Source organism: Micromys minutus, assembly GCF_963924665.1.
Source record: "Micromys minutus genome assembly, chromosome: X".
NCBI classification, from domain to species: Eukaryota; Metazoa; Chordata; class Mammalia; order Rodentia; family Muridae; genus Micromys; species Micromys minutus.
Genome location: NC_137970.1, coordinates 124,176,977 through 124,200,150, shown reverse-complemented (window position 1 = coordinate 124,200,150; position 23,174 = coordinate 124,176,977). Strand labels below are relative to the sequence as shown.

The following is a 23,174-nucleotide window of genomic DNA, read 5'->3' as shown; positions in this document are numbered from 1 at the left end:
GCTGTTTTACTGCTTCTTTATACTGGTACTGGGGACTGAATTCAAGGGCTGGCAAGATGCTAAAGAGAAGGGCACATACCACCAAGCTTGAAATGAGAGAACCAACTGTCTCAAGTTGACCTGTGACCTCTGCACATACCCTCATCATTCCAAAATAAATAAATCAAAGCAAGCTTTTTAAAAATGTAAGTACTCACATTTGCATAACAAGTTCTTTATAATTGAGGCATCTTGTTAGCGCTTTCTTCTTTCTTTTTAAAAGGTGATACTACTTGTCAAAATTAAGCATTTTCTTATCTGCATTTCAGAGTAAAACAAAGGCACCACTGTAGCAAAATGCAAATGGTTAACTTTTCAAAACTATACTAGTGAAAATAAATTATAGACAACCTTCCATATTTGTACATTATCTTCATATAACTATAACAGTGCTTTCAAAAGATATCTTGTAAAGGATATTTTCATGATACAATGTTTCAAAAATAAGGCAACATTAAAGATCATTAGTCTGAAATACATCTCACAATGTTGAGAGGTATATTTTACTTTGTAAAATTAACCAACCATACTTTTATTCAAAACATAGTTTTTAGTGACAATTACTTCTTGTCCATTTCAGTGATTTCTTGGGTCCAGAACAAGATCTGTGTGTTTATTTCTTTGAATACATCATTTGTTGACCATCCTTTCACTGCCACGTAATGATTTGCCTTCTCAATCCAGTGAGTTTTACTGGGGGCTTGTACTTTCTGTGCTACTTTCTCCAACAAGTTCTTTTCACACATTTCATCTGCTGAGCCTGACACTAACAATACAGGATCCTTTGTACGAAAGAGATCTTTATCTCTGAGTTTATGCTGCTGCTGTGGCTGGTGCAGTGGATACGAAATGCAAATGAGACCTCAACCAAAATCATCAGTATCATCTGGCTCAGTATGACACATTACAAAAGCAGCTGCTCCTGAGCCCATCGAAAGACCTCCAAGAGGGTGGGGGGGGGGGAATCAGCAAGTTTGTATTCTCCTAAGGTCTTCAGGTAATTCATAACTGCTTTATATGACTTAATTCTATGTACAATTCTTTGCAAGTAAATCTCTGGCAAAAAACCCCATGAGATGCAAGATGGGATGCCAGTAACATCAAATGAGGAAGATTCATATCTCCTGATGCTCCATGTGTAAGAATTATTCCATATGCTATGTTCTGGTTAGGTATCAAACAGATGGCATCCAGTTATTTATTTTCAAAGGGTATTTTTAATTTAACCTCTGTATGACTCATTTTCACTGTGGAATAATAAACATGGGTGCTTTATATCTGAATCTCCCAGCAGACGCACGAATGGCTGCCAGCACCCAACCGCCCTCATTCTCTTCAGGGAGCGAACTAACATCCTTGAAGCGACCGCCTCGCTGCCCATCAGCCCTTTTTTGCTTTAAAAAATTATTTATTTTTACTTTGTGTGGTTAGGTATCTTTTCTGCATGTATGTCTGTGCTCTACAAATGTGCAGTGCCCAATGAGGCAAGAAGAAGATGGAGGAGGAGGAAGAGGAGAAGGAGAAGAAGAAGCACTCAATGTATGTGTGGGGATTCATTCCTGGTACTGTAAGACTAGCCTAACTTGTGACTGGAGAGATCATGAACTCTAGAGCAGAATCCACTACTATTACTGTCCTAAACAAGTAAAATTTTCAACCAATTGAATTCTTAATACAGATGTGTACAGTTCTCATATCTCATGTTTAAAAACCCTCTTTTTGTAACAGAGACCCACAGTTGGCCAAAATGCATAGAAAGTGAGCATGGAGTAATTATTCTTCTCAATTGGTACACTACAATGCAACCTCAAACCTTAGACTCGGAGGACAACATGAAGAGCAGGCAGAAAGAATGTAAGAGCCAGGGAATCAAGATGCTTGATGCTAGATGGTGCTTCTAAACATGACAGGGCTGCTACATCCCTAAAATCCCAAGAACATACTTGATGAAAACAGACCTACATAATAACTACACCAATTGCTATTCCAGGGGGATGGGAAGAAAAACACTCTTAGGTGAAGCACTAGAGTCAGTCTGTATGCTGAGTAAGGGGGAATCAGTTTCTCCAAGGACAAGGCCTGTCCTGATAGGTTATCAAGTCCCAATTGTTCAGTCTTAAACATATATACATATGAGTAACACTAAATGGATTCTGGAGAGGCTGTGTGCATGCCTTCCTGTGTATGTATACAAAATTAGAGATGAAAAGGTCAAGAATTTGAGAGCAAGTAAGAGGGACATAGGAGGAGTTGAAGGGGTACAAGAAGGCGTAGACACACTGAAACTACAGAACTCCTGTAGGACACTCTCAAAATATTAAATATTTAATGGTTTTGTTAGCATGTTAGTTATACATACTAATGTGTTTCATTATGACATTTTCATACATGTACACCATGTATTTGAAATGTAGTCCACTATCTCAGGTTGCCATCACCACTTCTTCCTTTTAAACTGGGAGCCAGAACAAACCTTTTCTGAAGTTGCTTTTGTCAGGTGCTTCACCACAGCAATGAAAATACTGACTCACCTACCTCATTCCTTTTGGTGACCAATGGGGGCCCACTTAATCAGGGAAGTGAATAGATGCACTACACTCTTCTCAGCTGAGATACTCAGATCCTGAGCAGCTGCTGAGGTGCTGTGATGCTGGCTGTGCTTTCAGAAGGTAGGGAGAGCATGAAGGTACCCTGCTAGATTATGAATAAGCAGTAGAAAGGATGAAATTTCCTCTGGGCACCTTAGAGAAGGTGTGGTTCATTGTCCTGCCAAGGAACCAAGGAACATCACAGCTTTACTGAAGGGGCACTCCCAAAAGCTACTGAGGAGTAAGCAGCTTGCTTTGGCTTTATGGTTACAAGGAAGCTATTTTGACAGAGGACTTGGGAGGAGGAACTGAGCAGGAGGTTCTGGGTTAGGAGGAAGAAGGTGAGTGAAAGCGCTCCTTGGAAAGGGAAGTAAAGAGCAAGAGTAGTGCTCTCCAGGTGCCCTGGGACAGAAGCCTACAGAGAGGCTGGTGGGCTAGGTGAGGGGGAGCCAAAACAGCAGCACTGTGGGAATGCATGTGTCTGTAAAGGAGCAACCTGTGACGACTTTCACACAGAGGCAAGAGTCCCTAATACAGTAGTGGGGTGAGACCAGGATGGTCAGGTAACAGGGAAGTGATCAAGGAGCTGCTCCATTTCTTGGCCTACCATGGCACAGTCTAGTTTGCCAGGGTAAGTGACTTGGGAAGTTGGGTCCTCTAGGAATGTGACATTGAACTGACATAGTGGATCAAGCTCCACTTTAACTTTGGATCTCAGTGGTCTGGAAGAGCTGACAGATGGATAGTGGTGACCTGTGAGGCTCTTGGGTTGGCTAAGGTGGCATCTTGGGACAGGTGGGATACTTTTACAGGGCATTTAATCTACTCTCAGACCAGCAGGTTCTGAGGACTATTTCACAGTAGTATGATAACCAGATGCAATTATTACTGAACTCCTGTCTCATAAAAACCAGCAAAATGACAATGAGTTTCCTGGCACACAAATTTTACTTCCTCTTGGACCTCTGGGAGAGAGGGATAGGCAAGTGTGTCTTAGAGCTCTTACTATGACTTGTCTGACTGATATCTGGGGCCTGTTTGGTGTGTGGGTGGTGAGGCAGGACAGTGAGACAAGAGATTTAGGTATCAAGACTAATAAATGAAAGAACTCAATGATAGGTATACTGGAACCACTTCTGACCATGGGGCTATGTGCAAGGCACAGAAGGCATAAGAAAGCAACAAGATGTACAATTGTGGGAAAGGTAGATGCCATAGAGATGAGTTCTGAAGGCCTAGACACCTGGCAACCAGAGCTTTTGAACCCCAGATCCTGTCTCAGCTCCTTAACCTTCTTCCATTCTTGGGAGTTTCATCTTTTCTTCTTAAATAAAGAAACTATTTCTATGACAATCCATCTGACCTTCTTTCAACACACACACACACACACACACACACACATTTGGACAAAATCAAATGAGCTTAATAGGTTGTACATGTTTATGTGTAACAATACTCATTAAAGAGAGATTATGAATTTGAGAGGATGGGAGGGGAAATGTGAGGAGTTAGGGGAGGGCAAAAAAGGGTGGATATGATGTAAATACAGTACACACAAGACATTTTCAAAAAACTTTTAAAGGAAAAAATTGTCCTACAAATCACAAAGGGTAACCCCTGGACTTTAAATCATGTATACCTACAACAATGGAGGATCTCAGGCAGAACTATTCTACTAGGGAGTGGGTATACTGACTGACTGAAGAACACATCTCTTACCTGAACCTAAAAGGAATGCTCAAGAGTCAGTAACAGAGGCCAGTGTGAGCAGAGGTCAGCAAAACCCTCTACCCATCCACTGACTGAGAAGGCTACTTTATCCCTGGAGACTGTTGCTTTTACTCACTGAGTTTTGGGTATGAGCATCTTCTGAGAGTATTTAAAAAGACTGAGTTTCACTAAAGAACCCACCTCCTGTAGCCAGGCAGGAACCCCAGTGGAATATCAACTCACCTACAAAACTTTCAACCCCAAATTCATCCTGTCCACAAGAAATGCAGGGACAGGGAGTAGTGGATCAGAGACTGAGAAAATGACCAACCAATAACAGGTCAAACCTGAGACCCATTTCATTGGCAAGCACCAGTCCCTGACAGTATTAATGATACTCTGCTATGCTTGCAGACAGGAGCATGTTGTCCTCTGAGAGGCTCCACCCAGCAACTGACTCAGACAGATACAGACACCCGCAGCCAAATAGTGGATGGAGTTTGGGGACTCTTATGCAAAATAGAAGGAAGGATTGCAGCCCTGAAGGGGACAGGGACTCCACAGGAAGACCAACAGAGTCAACTAACCTGGACCCTTGGGGCTCTCAGAGTCTGAACCACCAACCAAAGAACATACAAGGGCTGGACCTAGGCCTCCCAGAACAACTGGAGCAGGGGCTATCCCAAAGCTGTTGCCTGTGTGTTGGATCAGTTCTTCTAGCTGAACTGCCTTGTCTGGCCTCAGTAAGAGAAGTCTAGCCATGCAGACTTAGTTTAATAGGGAGGATTGGAGGGAAGGGGGAATGGGGGAAAGACTGTGGGAGGTGACTGGGAGGGGCATGTAAAGTAAATAAGTTGAAAGAAAAGATTGGGTTCTAGATGTTCACTCAGCTGGGTTCTCTCTCTCTCTCTCTCTCTCTCTCTCTCTCTCTCTCTCTGTCTCTCTCTCTGTCTCTCTCTCTCTCTCTCTCTCTCTCTCTCTCTCTCTCTCTGTCTCTCTGTCTCTCTCTCTGTCTCTCTCTCTCTCTCTCTCTCTCTCTCTCTGTGTGTGTGTGTGTGTGTGTGTGTGTGTATGCCTATGCTCCTGTGCTCATGCACTGTGATTCATGTTCTTATTGGCTCCTTACCACCTTTAGGAAGATATGGTTCCATTTACTCCTGCTACCTACTGACTAGGTCTAGTTAACCTGTGGGAGAGGCAAAGGTCTTATTAGGGTCCCTGTTAGAGGAGGCAAAAATGAGGTGAAGTTTTTTGGAAGGTACTTGCCACAATTGAGAGGGGCCAAGGGTAAGTCACACAGGAGTCTCTGTTGCTTTTGCAGCTGTCTAAACTAAAACTGATCACCCTGGGCAACACCTCTGATTGTAGATGCTGGTCCAGGAGTGAGAGAAGAAAAGGAGAAGCATATCTCACACTGTTGTCCATAGCGGGTTTTAAAAGGATTGATTCTGGGATCCCAGGGACAAAGCTCCTGCTCCAGAGTTAGTGAGGCAGATCTCAGGCTTGCCTCTTCCATTAGTGTTTTGGACCCAAAGGGGGAAAAATGCTAACTTTTCCTTGCACTTTTGATGAACTCTTGTGACTCCACGTTTCCAGATAAACAGAGAGTTTGGTGTAGAATAGGCTAGACCAAACCAGGGGAAATTACTTTAGACCTTTGGATACAACGCAAGTGTGCACATCTCAAATATACCACTGAAGATTTAAGACTGTCTATAAAGTGCAGATCCACTCCTTGAACAGTGGGGTGAGACACATCATTATCTTAGGGTCAGTACCTACCCAATCTCTATGTATAGGTACCCTTTCTGTAAGACGTGGCTCTCTCTGGTTTGTTGTCTGCAGTACCTCCCCTACCTCCTCATCTCAAGTGGATGGAGCAAGGTGCTCAGATCTTTTTGGAGCCACAGTTCACTCATATTGTAGTGCTGCCACATGGTCTGGCCAGGGACAGAAAATATGTGCTCCTACAAAGGATAGTATTGAGGAGCCCCTTGATTTCGGAGTGTGTTTCCCTACTCTTGTTTTCTGTTTCTGCCTCTATAAAATGAAGGGCTGGGGTCAAACTGACTTTCTTCTGGACCCTAATTTAACCTCCACAGTCCATGCTGTGAAACTGGTCACAGGTGAGCACACAAGCATATGAACCATCTCTGCTGCAGCCATTTTTGCAATGCATAGGATAGAATCAGCCTCTGAGGGCACCAAAGTCAGAACCGACTTGGGTTTGTAGGGACTATGTGCTTCCAGAAGAAAATGAAAACACAGAGACGCTTTTCTCTTGGCTGTTTATTACAGAACAAAGAAAAAAAGAAAAAGGAACAAAAGAAGAAGAAACAACAACAAAAACACACTGGCTCAAAACAAATGCCAGATCTCAAATGTCGAATCAGAATACAGGGTGTCAATTAAACTGTGATTACACAAAATCTGGACACTGAGCAAAGTTTACAGGACAGTGGCTGTGGAGTTTCTCTAACAGACACTTAAATATACATGACAAGAACTGCAAATAGAAACCATTAAAGACAAACCCCAAATCAACCATTAATGTTTACAGACTTTCCCCCCAAGCCACAGAGAATCACATCAAAATGAGTGTCAAATGGTTTAAAGCAGACTTTAAAGCATCACTCTGCGATGGTGCACCAAAGCTCTAAAGCTGGGGCTTTCTCTGCGGCTGAAGGTCACCATAGGTGACAAAGGGAAGGGAACGCTCTAGTTCCTCAAGGTGGCCAGCTCACACAGTGCTCAGCTCACAGGCTATTTCTGCACCTCTCTTAACCAAACCTAAAGGATGCTTTTGGCCTCCCATTAGTGTCTCTGTGGGACACTTAACCATACCATGACTTTTGCTGTAAATGTTCATTAGGAAAGAACTAGCTGAGACTTAAAGGCTTGCGAAAGATTAAGAGTCACACTGGGTAGTACAGTTTGTAATGGAGTGGGAATTAATGACCAAGTGGCTTTCTATTTGGCATTTGTCAGTTTGCACAACACTCCTTGGTCACATCCACGTTTCTCATGGCATGAAAACCTCAGTGACTCAGCCACCTGGTTTAACAAGGTTATCACTGGAGCGAACAACACAGTCTGCATATTTGGAACAATGTGTAATAAACACAACTCTATTGAAACCAAAGCCGCCACTTTATTTACAAAGCCACAAAACCAAGTATAAATACTTCTGTCATTTATGATTAGGAAAACCATTTACAAAATTTTCAAATATGTACAAGTAGCTTGAAAAATCACCAGCTTTTTATTTATCAGGTAGATAGAGGGACGGGTAGGACTGATAGGATTTAGACTAGGACCCTAGTGTGGGTGTCTGGGGCCAGTTTTAAGCTGGCTGCAGATTCAGGCCACTCCTTTGAGTGACAGCATGGGGCTTCTCTGGAGCACCCTACTTTGATTTATAGCTCCTCAGCACCCTGGGTGACTTGGTCAGCATTTTGGGCTGTAGCATTTTGAGCAGCAGCATGCTGTTCCAAAATGTCATCTATCAGCCTCAAGTTGCATACCCAGTCTTCAACTGGGGCCACACTGGAGCCTCCCAAAAGCTCTTCCATGAAATCCACCTCACTGCCTGCAGATGATGGTGAAATCAGACCATCTATTGGGGACTGGGCCTGAGGCAAGACATTGTCCTGTGGCTCAGGGGATGTGCCCATTCTAATCAATGTACCTAGGGACTGGCTAGTGAAAGCAGTAGCAGCTGCATAGCTTGGAGGCTCTAGTCCCTGAATAGGACTCATGGGAGAGCAGCTGGACATGCTCTGTTGGAGGGACTTGGTGCTCAATACAGGCACAGGTCCCTGTGCTGGGCTCTGCACAAGGCTCTGATTGCCCAATAGGCTGAATCTGGGGCTGTCCAGAGCAGCGCACACCTTCTGGTCAGGCCTGGCTCCTGGGGCCATTTGATTGGCCTGGACCACGACCTTCTGAGATGGAAATGCAAGGGCTGTTGGGGGTATACTTGTGGGTGCCTTGGCAAAGATGATGGAACTACTATCAAAATGCGGCAGGATGCTATTATCTACTTGGCTCAGGAGTGGTTCCTTTGAACCTGGCGTGGCTACAGCTGCAGCTACCACTGTCCAGACGGCATTACTGAACACTGAAGACATCATTGGCACACTGGGGAGGCGGAGTTGGTAGGGAGTCAAGGGTTGGCTGCCCAGAGGGCTAATACAGAGCTTGGGCAGGGGCACTTCTAAGGGTATGGCCTTGGCTTTGGGACAGACAGAGCCAAGGCTATTGAGGGGACCCTGACCCAAGCCAGTGTTCGCTTGCTGCTTCTTCAGAGTTGATGACAAAGTACCCATGTGACTTGTAGGTGGCAATATTCTTGGAATTAGATTGTCCTGAAGGAGCTCAGTTTCGGGTGGCATCTTTTGCTGGTTAGATGGGGGTCTACACTTGAAGATGACTTGTTTTTGTACAGCTGCATGAAAGGAGACATAAGGATTAGTTCCAAAGGTGGCCTCAATTTGGGTCATGGTCACTGGACAGGAGCTACAGGCCCAGTGTTGTCTTCATTCATTCCCTTAACTATCTCTCCCAGTCCCTCCCAACTTACCTTATCCCTTTGCCTGTGGCCTGGAATGAAGGTGTCATAGCAGCTTCTACAACAGCGGTTCTCACCCTTACTAATGCTACTGCCCTTCGATTCAGTTCTTCATATGGTGAGCCTCAACCATAACATTCTTTTCATTGTTACTTTATAACTGGAATTTTGCTACTGTTAAGAGTCATAATGTGAACATCTGATGTGCAAGAAAGCTGGTATGCAACCCCTGTGAAAGGTCAACCCCTCAAAAGGATCATGACCCACAGGTTGAGAACCACTGCTCTACAGAGAGCAAATAACGCTGGACTTGAAATGCCAACAGAATTGACTGCCTCTTCGTTTATATTAGAGGCACTGTGAGGGCAGCTGTTATAACTACATTTACTCTAATATCCTGACACTATCCACCCCTGAACAGACAGTTCCTATTTTTTAGAAGGCAGGCAGAGGTGATGGAAGCGCTGGGGAAGAAAACTCCGCCTCTTAGACAACAGAGGGCAGGGCTTGTGTTAGTTTTTCCCTCTGACAAATGGAATATACAGGGGTGCGGACAGTAAGCATTCAGGCTAGAGGCTCACATAGTTCTGATCTGAAGTGCAGTGGAGGTTCTTTCTAAAGAGGGAAAACTCCCATGACCTGGGCTGTGTGTGGTGGAGAAACAGGAGCAGATAAAAGGCAAGAGCCTCAGTGCTTTAGGGTGGAGATACATTTCTCTTCATTATCGTGGCAGCCCACAGTGACCCATATTTACTGAGACTCCTGCGGAGTGGGAACTGAGGCTGGTGTTGGTGGTAGAGTTTGCTCAAGGTCAGTGAGGGAGTGTCTGTCCTGGTGTCCTCTATAACCTGTGCTTGAATAGATTTTCTCCCTTTGTAGCCATGCATAAGATTTTTCTGTAGCATGGAGCAAGGGTTTCACCAAGGTTGTAGTTTCAGCTCTGAAGACTAGTTCCTTGAATTCTGTTTCTGCTGACTCACACATGCCTCAGGTGGTGGGGGTGGGGTGGGGCACAGATCTGGCGCTATGGAGATTAAATACTGCACAGTATTTTGCTCAAGAATTGAGGAACAACAATGTGGAAGCACTGAAATGAAGGTGTGGCCCAGTTTGTGGGCCAGCCGGGGAGTGCTGAACACAGCTTCTCTAGAACCCATGGCTTACATATCATTGCACTGGTTTGGAGGTCTGTTAAACCTTGGTGAGTTTGTGAGCTTCATGAAACAGGAGCTGGGTTTTTCTGACTACTGCCAAGGAATATCAAAGTCATTGATAGCTGTGATTTAGGATAAGAATCCTTAGTTATCTGTGGAGGCTCTGGGAGTGACTCTGCTCCCCATAACTGGTATCTACTGCACAATATCTCCAACTTCCTTTTCATTTTCTATGCCTTTCGAGATAATAATGGCCATGAAGCCCATTAGAAACATATTGGAACATGTATGTTAGAGGGGAGGGGCAGGGCAAGGTCCAAAGGGATTTGTTTCTCAGTGAAGGTGGAGTGATGTGATATACTTTTTTATAACATTGAGAGGCTGAGGTACAATGACAGCTGGATCTCCAGATAACAATGAGCAATAGCAACAACAGAACAGGGACTTTAAGGGATTGGACTCAGTTTAATCAATCTGTTCAATTAAAGTGATACTGGAACCATATGGGCAGGCCTACCATTGGGATGAATTATGTATGCTCTTAGAGGCAGGTGAATTACTCTCAAATCCCTATCTTGTGTACCACTCATGTGACTTTCAGACCTCACCCTGACCCTCTAAGACCACATACAGAAACTGTAGCCAGAAATGTACCGATGCTCCACTTCACTGGCTCTGTTGGGAACAATGATCTTTTCTGCTTACCTTGAAATTGAGTCATCTGCTGGGCGATACACGCATTCTGCTGTTTAGGGGTCATTACCATAGGACCTGATCTCTGCTTCTCTTGCTAAACAGAAGATGGAAAGGCCATATTAGATTACAGATACCAAGAAACACCAGCCTTGGAATGCTGTTTAGGGACCCAGGACTTGATTTTGGTGCAGCAAAAGCATGAGTGGCCACATCAACACACACTGGCATGCATGCCCCACCATCCCAGGAAGGCCCCGAAAGGAGACACAAAAGAGTCTGCATCTGGGTTAAGGAAACCAACTGCAACAGCATAGGATGGGGCAGGAGAGTGTAATAGCAAGAGGATACAGACAAACAGACATTCCGAATGTCTATCTGCTCAGGATGGATCAGCAGGGAGATATGGTGGCCAAAAGAGCAAATGTAACATTAGGCAGCATTATTAGAAGCAAAGTATGTAGAAGGAGGGAGGTGACAGTCTTAAACTACTCTAATTTGGCCAAACCATCCGCATAGTACTAACAGGTTTATGGGCATATCATTCTGGGAGCTTCCGGTAAAGTAGCTTATCTAGAAGATGGTAAGCAATGGGGGATAGGGATAAATCATTTAAATTACCCAATAAAGGGATGGCTGGAGAGTTGGAGTCCTAGGGCTGGAGTAGAGCACATTCTGGGCTATTTGGCTCAGTTTCTACAGGACTGTCATGGAGTAAGTGCTGAATCTTGGTCAGATGGACACACCATTCCATACCAGGAGTTGCCATACACTCGCTGGCCATGTCCCGTCCTGCTGACCTGATTCGGGGTAAAGAATGGGAAGAACTTCCTGCCTTCATCTCGGTGTTTAGGAAGTAGAGGCCCTACTTCAGGGTTTCAAGGACCATACTCAGTTTGAAATCAGAGGATTCCAAACCATGGGATTACAGGCAAAAATATAACCAGGCTACCAATGAAGCCTGAAGGTGGGATATAGTGGCCACAGCTTGCTCTGAGCCCCTCATGTTAGCAGGGCCTGACTGTGACATGTCAGGATTCACCCTCTCTTACCACCTGCTACCACCTTCATCTGTCTTTCCTTTTCAAATAGTCTGTTACAAAAATGCCAACCATCAAAAGCAGCTGCCAGGAAGCACCACCTACTTAGGTCACCTGCTGGCCTGGTGACCCCAGATTCCAGATCGGATCTTAGGATATGGGATGCCTGTGTAGGGCCAGTTTCTCCACCAAAATGTTCCCAGAACCCATTCTTTGCACTGAGAAGGGCTGGTGTGGCAGTAGGTGGGGCAGAAGGCCAGTGTTTGGGAGTGTGCCCAGCTCACAAGTCTGGCAACAGCTCCTGGCCTTAGTCCCTGCCAAGGCAGAGAAGACAAACACATGGCACAGAGGAGTATAAGTGGTTTCCTCAGACTGGGCTTTGCTTTTCTACTGTGCCCTAAGGCAGCTTCCTGTGGAGCTCTTGCCTCCTCCAGGACTGGGGCTTTGGGGATGTGCTGCAGGGAGGAGACCCCATTTCAGCTGACCAGCATAGCTACTCCCTTCCTACTAAAGCACTGGGTCTAGAGGGAGTTGGGTGGGGTGGATCTGTATTACTGTCCTGAGCACTTCACACCCACTGTTTCCTGTCATGAGGCTATAACTCTGAGGCAGGGGTCACGTGACAATCCCAGGCCAGTCTATCTGAATCTGGCTGGAGATTTTCTGGGTGGTTGACCATTTCTAAAGATGGCCCTTTCAGTTCTGTTTTTCCTCCTAGGGATACCAGGTCCCCAGATTACTGATGCAACATGTGAGGTTCAAAAGAGATTAGGTGACAGCCCACAGCAATCTGGCTAGCAAGTATAATGCCTCTTGACATGAACAAGAGTCCCAAGAGACCCGGTGTTCCACTCACTCCCGCCTCTAAGTCCACTGATGCCCATCTGGATACCATCCCTGTCTACTTCATTAGTTTTCATGTATCAGTGTTGTCTGGGGCTAAAGGAAGGGGCCGATGGAGGTTAAGAGTGTGACCCAACAGAAATCAGGGCAGAAAAATACAAAGGAGAAGATGGACAGGGAGAATGTGTGCAGCAGCATGGACGACAAAAAGAAAGGCTGATTTGAGGCAGCAGACAAAGAATCGGATCCTAGTCCACCTGGCCTATCAGATAAGAGAGCACTGTAGACCTGGGCCGGGTTCACAAGGATAAATAGGGTGCAGAGAAGTCTCTGTCCAGGGAAGCATACATTCTAGAGCCTCGAAGAGTATCTAGGGGAAGTTTGGCTAGGGCCTAACAGGGCTCTCATGCTTTTCTGGGTGCTGACAGACAGCTCTATAAGACCCCTGTGTCTGAGTGTCCTCCAAGATCTGGCTCTTTGCCCTGAAGTACATTGCTCCCACCAGGGTCCTGCTGTCCCTGGCAGAGGGCGCCAGGCATTCTCTCCAGGCCTCCAGAGGAGGCTGCTTCCTTTGTTTTGCAGACAAGGCTCCCATCCTTTGTTCTGAATCAATGTGCTACAAAGATAAGCCCCAAGAAAACAGTTGTTGCCTTTTGACACTGACAATTAGAGCCATAGGAAAATGGAGAAAACAGGAAATGACAAATGGTTTCAGTGACCAGGAGGAAACAGTGGCTGAGAATTGCTGCTTAGTGACAGTCCCTCTTATGAGGGATAGCCCAGGTCTGGTGGCTTTTTTCTAAGCACATATGGAGGGGTCATTACAAGAGTCAAATTTCCAGAACTGCAATTGTATGGGACACTGACCAGCAAGCCTTGTGGGAGCTCAAGATGTTTCTCCCTCTGTGGCTAAGCTAGGAAGCCTAGGGCTAGGGCCAGCAGAAAGTCTCAGCTCTTCCTCTCTAACACCTTTTCCTGGCCCCATTTAGCCACATTCATCAACAGGTCCTGCCTTTCTGAAAGCCTCATGCTGATAGTCAAGAATCTGTAGAGTACCACTTGTTTCTGGGGCTTTTAGGATGCTAGTGCCTTAGCTTATGTGCCAAGCAGGAGGGAGACAAAAGGTCGGGCTTCCCCAATGCTGCCATATTAGCAGCACAGATCTCAGGGCAGAAGTGAGCTTGTGCTACATCAGATCCAGCCAGCATCTTGGTGTCTCCTGTGGCCTTCTGTGACGCAGCCTTTGTCCTTTTTCTCATCCTCGAAGAGGAAAAAAATCACGTGTTACCAGCTCAACAGTTACATCAAAGGACTTACTTTCCAGTGTGAGTGTAGGGTCATGGAAGGCAGCAGGAATGAAATGTATGCCCCATTAAAGGTCCCTGGGTTTTAGCCTGATTTGAACAACCGTTACCTATCCTGTGATCTCCTGGAAAAAGAGTATTGAAGGAGGGCAAAAAGGATGATAGGGAAGAAAGAAAGAGCTGAAAGAGGAGAGGAATGAAGCGAGTTGGGGGAAGGAAATAGACCCTGATGAATTGGGAAGAAAGAACAGGACATGGGAAATATGGGGGGCAGGAGAGGAAAGGAAAAGAAGGAGGTTATGGAGAGAGATGAGGAAAAAGAGGAAGAAGGGGAAAGGAAGAGAAAGGAGAAAGAGAGGAGCTTGTTTTCTCTACAAGGTACCTCCCACCCACAGGCTCTTACAGCAGGTACTGCCCGTGGAGAGTCAGTCCCCTATGGAAGCTAGCCCACTAGGCTACAGAAGGCACTCAGCTATTTGTTCCAAGGTAAATGAGCTTTGGCATAGTTTGTCTATTACTCCACAAGGAAAAGCATTTTCTTTCATGGACTTGGGAAGCTCATCACTCTGAGGGCCCCCATTTTGATCTGCCTGAACACTATTTGGGAAGATAAGGGTTACAGAATAACATGACCAGTCCCTTCAGCAGTTCAGTTGGTAAATATTTATGGCTGCTGTGCTCATGGCCAGACTGCCTGTGGTTGTTACTGAATGTTTCTATCCCTGTGGAACTTACACTAGGCAGGGAAATAGACAAGACACAAATTAGTCGTTGTAGGTAGGGGGTCTTCTAAAGGTACTATGGCAAAGTGAAGGGACACTCATTGGACAGGCATAAGTAGAGCCTTCGGGCCATACTATAACCACATGTGCCGTACCATTTCTTTATTAGGCAAGACCCAGGGTGGTGTTGGCCTGTTGAGGTCATTCTTTGCCCCTCTGCATAAATGGCTGTAAGCTTCACTTAATGTGCTGAGCTACCCTTAGAGCACATCACCAGGTCTTCATAAAAGAAATGTCACCACAAGTACACGACAGAGTTTTTTGTAGCTCATCTGTACCTTAGGACTATCTATGCTCTTGGCCAAGGCCTGTATAAGCTCCTCTTACCTAGTTTTGATGGTTTCAGGGCTGGCCAATTCCTGCAGCATTTGCTTTAAATGCTAGGGATGATATCTAGGCAGAGAAGACGTGTTTTTTTCTGTCTCTGCAGTACTTGCAACCTCTGGCTCACTTTGACCCACTGGCTGCAGTGACTGAAAGGGGACTGCAGGGACTGAAGGGAACTCAGACCTAAATCTCAGAGTGGAGAGATCTCCCTGAGCCTTCATTCCAGCATGAAAGGCACTGGACTAAGCACAGATTTTGGGGTGTTGGGAGTAGGACTTCTCCAGACAAGCTAGCAACAATCTTCTCACATGACTTCTGAGGCCAAGGAAGAGCTGGGCAGGGCTGGGTGAAAACATAATATTCAGAGAGGATGGAGTCTTCAGGGTTTTGATAATTCAATTTCCCTGGGAGCTTTGAACTGGGCGAGATGGTGATAGTTTCAGCAGAAAGGGGGGAAGCTAAGGAGTGCTGTGGCTTCTAGGGAGAGAGAAATCAATAGCCCTTGACTGGAAAGCACGGCTTGTTCTTCCAGACCAGGGCACACAGGATAAAGAGAACAAAGCTGTGTGTACTAAAGCAGAATTTCCATTAAAGGTCAGAGTCGCCAGAGGTCCCTTCAGCTCAATGACCATCTTCTACAGGCTTCTATACAGACAGGGCAGACATCCTGTGAGCATTGATATTTCATGCCTCAGATCAATAACTCTATGGTTCAAATGAAATCTGCCAAGGCTGGTATCCATCACCTTGCTCTCGTGGCCAGTAATGGGACTCATAGATATCTTTGGTAGGCTTGGCACAGATGCTGAATCATATTCCCCTAGACTGCTGTTCTTTAGTGGGGGTGATCCGGAGGCTCCCTTCTGGAGTATGAGTCCTAAGTGAGGCCAAAGAATGAAATGGGATGTGGAGCCCGTAGCAGAACACTGTCAGGAGATAGAGTTCCTGAATGTTCTGAATTCTCACTGGGTATCAGACAGACGGGCACTGGGTATGAGATTTAGTGGTGTAACTTGCCATCCCAGACATAGGGTCAGGCAGGCAGGTAGGCACAGAAGCAAATGAGGTGCTAGGCAGTGGGTGCCAATGGGAGAGAGGTAAGGCCAAGGTTCTTGGACTACTCAGTTTGCTTGAGTTCCTCACTTTGCCAAAGAATGCTAAGAAAAAAAGGTAATCTTGAAGGTAGTAGAAATCCTTCATAGTTGTAAAGAGCCCTGTGGGTTGCAATGGGCCTACTTTTCAGAGCTGTCACCTCCTGAGTTCCTCCCAATCCCTGTGAGGCAGGCAGGCAGGCTGAGCAGGGGGTTGTGCCCCAGTTGACAGATGAGGAAAGCGAGGCACAGGGGGAAGTGACTTACCTGCAGCATCGCAGCTAGGCAGTAGTGGAGCAGGCACCTGCCTCCAGGCCTTCGGATCCCAGCCGCCCCAGGGGGCTGCCTCTGAGGTGCTGTGCGAGGAGGTGACTCTGGCCAGCTCATGAGCAAAGGAGCTGCTGGGCAGGAAGGACTCACTCCCCAGGGCCTGGCGGGATGGGGGCTGTCGCCCGAGGCTGACATGGGGAGGCCTGGCTTCCCCAAGCTTGCAGGCTTTGTTTACATGAGTCTACAACAACCGATTGAACAATCCATCAGCTGTTTGGTGACACAAGGCTTCTGACTGATCTTGTCACTACCCTGACCAACTTGGATTCTTTAAGTGTTGTGGTTATATACATAAACTGGCCTGGGGAAAGCAAAACCAAATATCTTTGGGCTCTTTAGCTTGCTATGGGTCACAGACTCCTTTGAAGATCAGTTGAAAGGTATGGTGTCTCTCCACAGAAAACATACTGTGTGACATCTTTTTCTCCCTAGAGTACCAGTGATTTTTAAAAATGCATTTTGGTTGATTTGGGAGAATACTTAATGCTCATTAAAGGAAGTCATATGAGTGATGCCCTGCCTTAAGCAGTATTGACTTGTTGGAAGCAGGAATTAAGCCTAGTCATTGACAATGACTTTGGCACCTTCAGATCCCTCTCACCCCTACCCAGCCCTCATCACAGAACACACAATTTAACCATGGCTTGTAGACATTACTGTGCAGTTAATCATCTGCCTCCTCTCAGCCACGTCCTGAGTTGCACACCTCTCTGCATCAGACCCCGATAGGGTATTAAGGTTTTGGGGCTAGTGTGGGCACAAGATTCCTTGCCATCCTTTTTAACAAGTCAGTGATTTCACTGTTTCTGAATGTGTAAAATGTGTGATCCAATTCCTTCAGACACAGCAATTAAGACAACCTTATCCCGATGCCCACATTGGCAAAAGATTTATGACTTCGAGTAGGTAACCATTAGAGCCTTGTCTCCCTGACAAGCACACAAACATCTACCAATAGTCATGTCTCAAAGGATGCGAGAAGCTTGCGTAATGGGGGGTAATTCTTTCTCTCTGTATCAAGCAGTGTCTCTTGCTGTTCACCTTTGAGCTATAAGTGGTCTAATGTGTTCACCCAGCAGCCCAATGGAAAGGGGAATATTCACTCCTTGAAGCAAAGCAAAAACATTAGGATGGATAGAACTTACTACAAGAAGCACTCAGTGACCACCTATCAAGGAGAACTATGTCCAGTGGGTGATATGTTATAGATGTATAGTCTATACATATATTATTTGAAATAACAACAAAACCTACACTGGTAAATTTATTGACCCTTTATTTTTCTCTCAGGACTAAATAGAGGGCTTTAAACATTTGATCTCACTCTGTCCTTACAAATATCTATCTATGAGGTAGGGACTATTATAGACCTTACTTTTCAGCTGAAGATATGGAGGCCCAGAGAGCAACAGTTGCCCAAAGTCACACAGCTATTTAGTACTAAAGCAAGATGTGGACATGGGTTTGCTTCACTCCCAAATCCACATGTACCATGTACTAAGTTTATAGATTGTGATGTGGGAAATAAGCCTTGAATTGGAAAAGTATTATAGTGAGAGTACAGACAAGGTGTGTTAGGGGAGGTTCCAATAGTTTTAAGATCAATTATATATTTAAATATGGCAACAAGAAAATGACTAGTTGGACTATTTTAGAAATAATACATGTCCATTTAAAATAAATAGACCAGCAATTCCCTCTCAAGCCCAAGCATTCTTTCCTATTCTGATGACATTGCTCTACTAGCTTGTTGTCACTCTACTTGTGTAGCTCATCAAATTCCCATTTGTCCTCAGAGCAAGTTCATCAGGGTGAGACAGAGGAGGACTGTGATTTTCTAAAGTTCATAAGTCTTCATGCCTACTTGCTTAGTTCCTTGATAACTGAATACCAATCTATAGAAGTTTTTGCAGAAACAAGTTCTTATGGGCCCCAGACTGTCCTCAAACTTCCTGAACCCACTATGTAGCTGAGGATGACCTTGAATTCTGATCTTCCAGCCTTTACCTCCATAATTTGGGGATTATAGGTGTGAGAGTGCAAATATTCCTTTAAACACTGGAGTTTGAAAAGTCCTGACATACTCACATTTCTCAGGTTCTGAAACTTGCCCTACCCCATGATGAGATTGTGACAGCCAGGCATTGGGCTTATTTATAGAGAATGAAGGTTTGTTTTTGTTTTGCTTTGGTTTCTTAGGAGTCCTCTGTAACTTCGTGTCTTGAAAAGTTTTAATGATGAACTTACTAAGGAATGGACTTCTATTTCTCTATAGAAGTTAAGAAACTACTAAGGAGTCATGGGGGAGGATTTCAGTGGATAGAACACAGTTGATGCAAAATAGAAACAAAGAAAAATTGATGAAAAACATTTGAATGGGGTGGGGCATGAGAGAGCAAGGTAGCAGAGGGAGTGTGGGGAGGGACCATGAACATTAAAGACCTTTGAATAAAACACATGGAAACTTATTGCTGTACAAACTTAGTAAAGTACACACACATATGTATTGTGGGGTCCTACAGACTCCCAGCTATTACTGGCAATCCACATTACTTTTGGTTACTCTTCAGAAGTAGATGGTCAGACCCAATTCTTGAAGATACTATATACCTGAGTTATAGAACCTAAAGAAATCAAGCTGGTACTGTCCTGGAAGTATCACTCCCATTGACTAGCATTCATAAGCTGAAAGATGCTGTGTATGTTACTAAGGGAGAAAAGGAATCAGTAATTTCACTCAGCTGTGATCACTGTGAGATTCTGTAGTAAGAGGCCTGTCAAGACATGCCAACTGGTACAATAGTGACACAGATGTTACAGTGTGGAACAACTACTTGCTGATTGGATTTAAGGCCTTTTCATAATATGAAACTATCCCAGTACTGTTAAGAATTGGTCTAAAACCTCATGACTGGCATTGTTGTAGATCCTGAGGGAGAAACTACCACTAATTAGTCTGCTAGGTAGGCATAGCTTTAAATGGTTCCCTAATTTATTTTTACTCCCATAGATTAGTGTATTTCTTAACCCTCATTAGAGAAGCTTCTTTTTGTAATAGAGGGTGATGAACACAGAGACATACAACTGGTTAACATGGAGATAATAGGAGACTGTGAGTACTTAGACTTGAATGGAGCATCTATATCATATTTCTTTCTCCAAAGCCCAGAGTGGAAGATTGTAAGAAACAAGGTAATAGATGATTACAGTGAAACAGAGTTTTTCAGACGTAACAGGGCAGTCATTCGCATGAATTCACAGTAACTGCACAAGATCCATGGAAGCCCCTATGCACGCACATGCAGGTGATACCAAGTGGACTTCATGGGTTATAAAAATGAAAGTATGTGATACTGGAAGTGAATAGTATTGGTGGGGTCAGGGGAGGAATTAGCAGTCAGAATAGGGATAGGTGTGATTAAATCACATTCTATACATCTATGAAATTCTCAGAAAATAAAAAGGAAAAAACAGAAAGAAATGTTTTTTTTTCTAAGAAGGAAGAAAAAAATGTGTATTCATCATATATTATTATGTAACAAATTTTGTGAGCTATAACATTTTATAAAATAAATAACTTAAAAAAAACAGAAAGAAATGGACCTCCATCAACATTAGTATATGCTTGCAGTGCCTCAGTGCCCACCAGGCAGAGAAGCCTCCAGATGGCAGACGGAATGTACTGTAGCAGACAGCAGTGCTGCTCTATCTCAGCGGCACAGTCGAGAGTGGCCTGATACTCATTCAGGTGCAGAGATAGGAACAGGCACTTTAAAATCCCTACAAGTCCCAGTTGAAAGACGAAGGAAGGCAAAGGAAGGGATGCTCTCCTCTAAGTGGATCTCATGTGTAAGAGTAGATTGATCTTATGTCTAGAAACCTCTGGGAGTTAAAATGTCCCTAACAATCTTCTTTCTTTGGATCACAGTTTTAGGTTACGTGGTGCAGTTTCTATTCTCCATTAAATAAAAGGCAGAGAACACGCACCTTAGCTGCACAGAAGTCTCCTGGGTCAGCCAGAGTCAAAATCGAATGCTATTTCTTTTTCTCCTGATTGCAGCTAGCTCAAACACCTGCAGTGAGCAAAGTAGCAGTGCTGGAGGCTGAGCCAGGATCTGAGGTGTTAAAAAATCTAAGCTTCTAATCATCATGCTTCAAAATGAAGCAAAGTCTCCTCACAACTTCATGTTCCTCAGTGTCTGTCTTCTTGTTGGACAGAGCAAGCACTGCTTCTAGGCCCTGGGCTTCCAGGGGGGGGGGGCATCCAATTGACAGTCAAGTTCAGACAACTAAGGAAGGGAGAGGCAGGATTTCCTTTGGAGACTTCCTGTTTGAAAGAGCAAATCTAATGCATACATCTAAATTCACTCTCTCTCAAAGACCGATGAAACTACAGCTGGTCTCTGTTTTGTTTTTAAAAATAAATTCCTACCAGGAAAGGGAGGGTAGAAGAGGAGATAATAGCATCATAATTAGTGAAGCTATAAAGCAGAATGGAACAGGTAGGTACCACTCTAGCTACCACAGAAGAGAAAGAAAGGCAAGAGGACTGCTTAGACCCAGGGTCTCAGGGTGATCTGAGATGCAGAGCCTGAAACAACAGCAACACTACCACCAAATAAAACCCTCAAACAACAACCACCCAGACAGAGCAAATTAGCCTCAAGGAAGGTGAATTGCAAATCAGCAGAGGCAAAGGTGTCAGAGCAACTTGGTCTAGGTGGTGAAATTTTCATCACATTCTACAACAGGAAGACTCAGATAGTCTGGTACTAGGTGGTGACAGGGATGGAGAGGTGGCCAACAAAAACCACATGAGCTGAACGGCGTTGAAGAAATAAGCAGGCCTCTACATTCACTGGCAGACATGGGGCTTGGTACTTTGCTTTCGCCATCTCTTCTGCATACCTAATATTCTGTCCACAAGCACCCCAACATTGTGGTGGGAACTTAGCTCTCACTTCCCCCTGAAGCCAAGCTGAGGACACAGTAGTATTGGGAAAGCTCAGCTTTCTTTCCTCTGGAGACATTTAGCTAGTAGTGGCTTTTGACTTTTTTTTTTTTTTAGCAGAGTATGGTGGTACATGCTTGTGATCCTTAGCACTTGGGAGGCTGAGTAAGGAGGATTGCCATTAGTCTGAAGCCAGTCTGAGTGACAGAGTAAGATCCTATCAAAGAACAACACCAGCCAACCAACCTACCAGCATTAGTAAGTTGTTAAACTCTCTAGAACAGGATGGGAATAAGTGCAATAGGGATGTCCTTGTCCTGGGGGAGTGTGATCATGAGGAACGGCAGGTGGTTTCTTCACTTGACCATGGGTACAAACAAGTTCTCCACTTTTCATTTCCTTGTTACTCGGTGTACACAGATCTTCCACAACCTTTCACACCACGCCATAATAAAGGGGGAAAAGTTATATATGTAGGCTGATAGCAATATGCCAACGAGAAAAAGATATATTTCTATATAGAAAAATAAACTACTATATTCCAGTTTGCTAGCAGGAGTTATTCTTTGGTTTCCATATATTCATACTTACATATTTTATTATCCCTTGAGGTTTGTGGGTTTTTAAAAATACTTTTGTGTATTTTCCAAGTCCAGTTCCAAAAGAAAAGATTACTTTTGCAATCAGAAAGCAACAAGCACAATAAAAAATACCCATAATGTTCTCATGTCAAAATGAATAAGGATGAGCATAAAGCCTGTGTAAGGACCATGTGTGGAAGTCTAGGCAAAAGACTAGTTATTTGAATGAAGACTACAGTGTACTGGCTGGTTTTGTGTCAACTTGACACAAGCTGGAGTTATCACAAAGAAAGGAGCCTCAGTTGAGGAAATGCCTCCATGAGATCCAGCTGTGAGGCATTTTCTCAACTAGTGATCAAGGGGGGAGGGCCCAGCCCATTGTGGGTGGAGCCATCCCTGGGCTGGTAGAACTGGGTTCTATAAGAAAGCAGGCTTGTGGGTGGTGCCATCCCTGGGCTGGTAGACCTGGGTTCTATAAGAAAGCAGGCTGAGCAAGCCAAGGGATGCAAGCCAGTAAGTGACATCCCTCCATGGCCTCTGCATCAGCTCCTGCTTCCTGACCTGCTTGAGTTCCAGTCCTGACTTCCTTTGGTGATGAACAGCAATGTGGAAGTGTGAGCTGAATAAACCCTTTCCTCCCCAGCTTGCTTTTTGGTCATGATGTTTGTGCAGGAATGGAAACCCAACTAGACATGCAGTATGCTCCCAACTCCTCAGAGTCTAGGATTGCTTCTGGAGCTGTCTCTGGGAAGTCAATACTAGGTGCAATCTCACAGAAAAGAGTAGGTTCCCAGGAATTTTCCCAGGTATTTTGAATGTCTTTGGTTGGGGCAGATGTTTTATACTCTCTTTCACATCTACTGCAAACCTTCTATAACAGGTTTCCTTGAGAGGAAACCAGGAGCCCTGGCAGTAGTAAAGAAAGTGCCATGTCAAAGGAACAACCCAAGTTTACAGAAAGCCATTAGAGTTTCAAAAGTCACTTTGGTATTTTCTGCTGCCAATCATTTGTCTCTCTGGAGCTACTCCATGTACAGTGTGTGTGGGGTCGGGCATGCACCTCAAAGCTATGGGCCTGACGTCTGCATGCTAACAGCAAGAGGTTGGGAATGTGCCTGGCAGTGGCTCTCTCAGTTCAGGTTTGCAATGCCAATAAATTGATGATTAGGAT

The 23,174-nt window shown here is 44.7% G+C and overlaps 1 protein-coding gene and 1 pseudogene across 3 annotated transcripts in view; both read right to left on the bottom strand.

The window, feature by feature from the left end:
- Positions 1-599: 599 nt before the first annotated feature.
- On the bottom strand, positions 600-1,281 carry LOC308414345 (testis-expressed protein 30-like; annotated as a pseudogene). The gene has a single exon. The product of its transcript is annotated as a testis-expressed protein 30-like (transcript).
- A 6,955-nt stretch (positions 1,282-8,236) lies between these two features.
- The window catches only part of MAMLD1 (mastermind like domain containing 1), a 51,241-nt gene continuing 36,303 nt past the window's right edge, over positions 8,237-23,174 (bottom strand). For both annotated transcript variants that reach the window (XM_080910804.1, XM_080910805.1), the window contains 3 exons: positions 16,409-16,652; positions 10,767-10,851; positions 8,237-8,784 (listed from right to left, as the gene is read on the bottom strand). In XM_080910804.1, the coding sequence (XP_080766930.1) occupies positions 10,811-10,851; positions 16,409-16,652 (285 nt within the window). In that variant the 3' untranslated portion in view covers positions 8,237-8,784; positions 10,767-10,810. The remainder of the gene's footprint in view (positions 8,785-10,766; positions 10,852-16,408; positions 16,653-23,174) is intronic.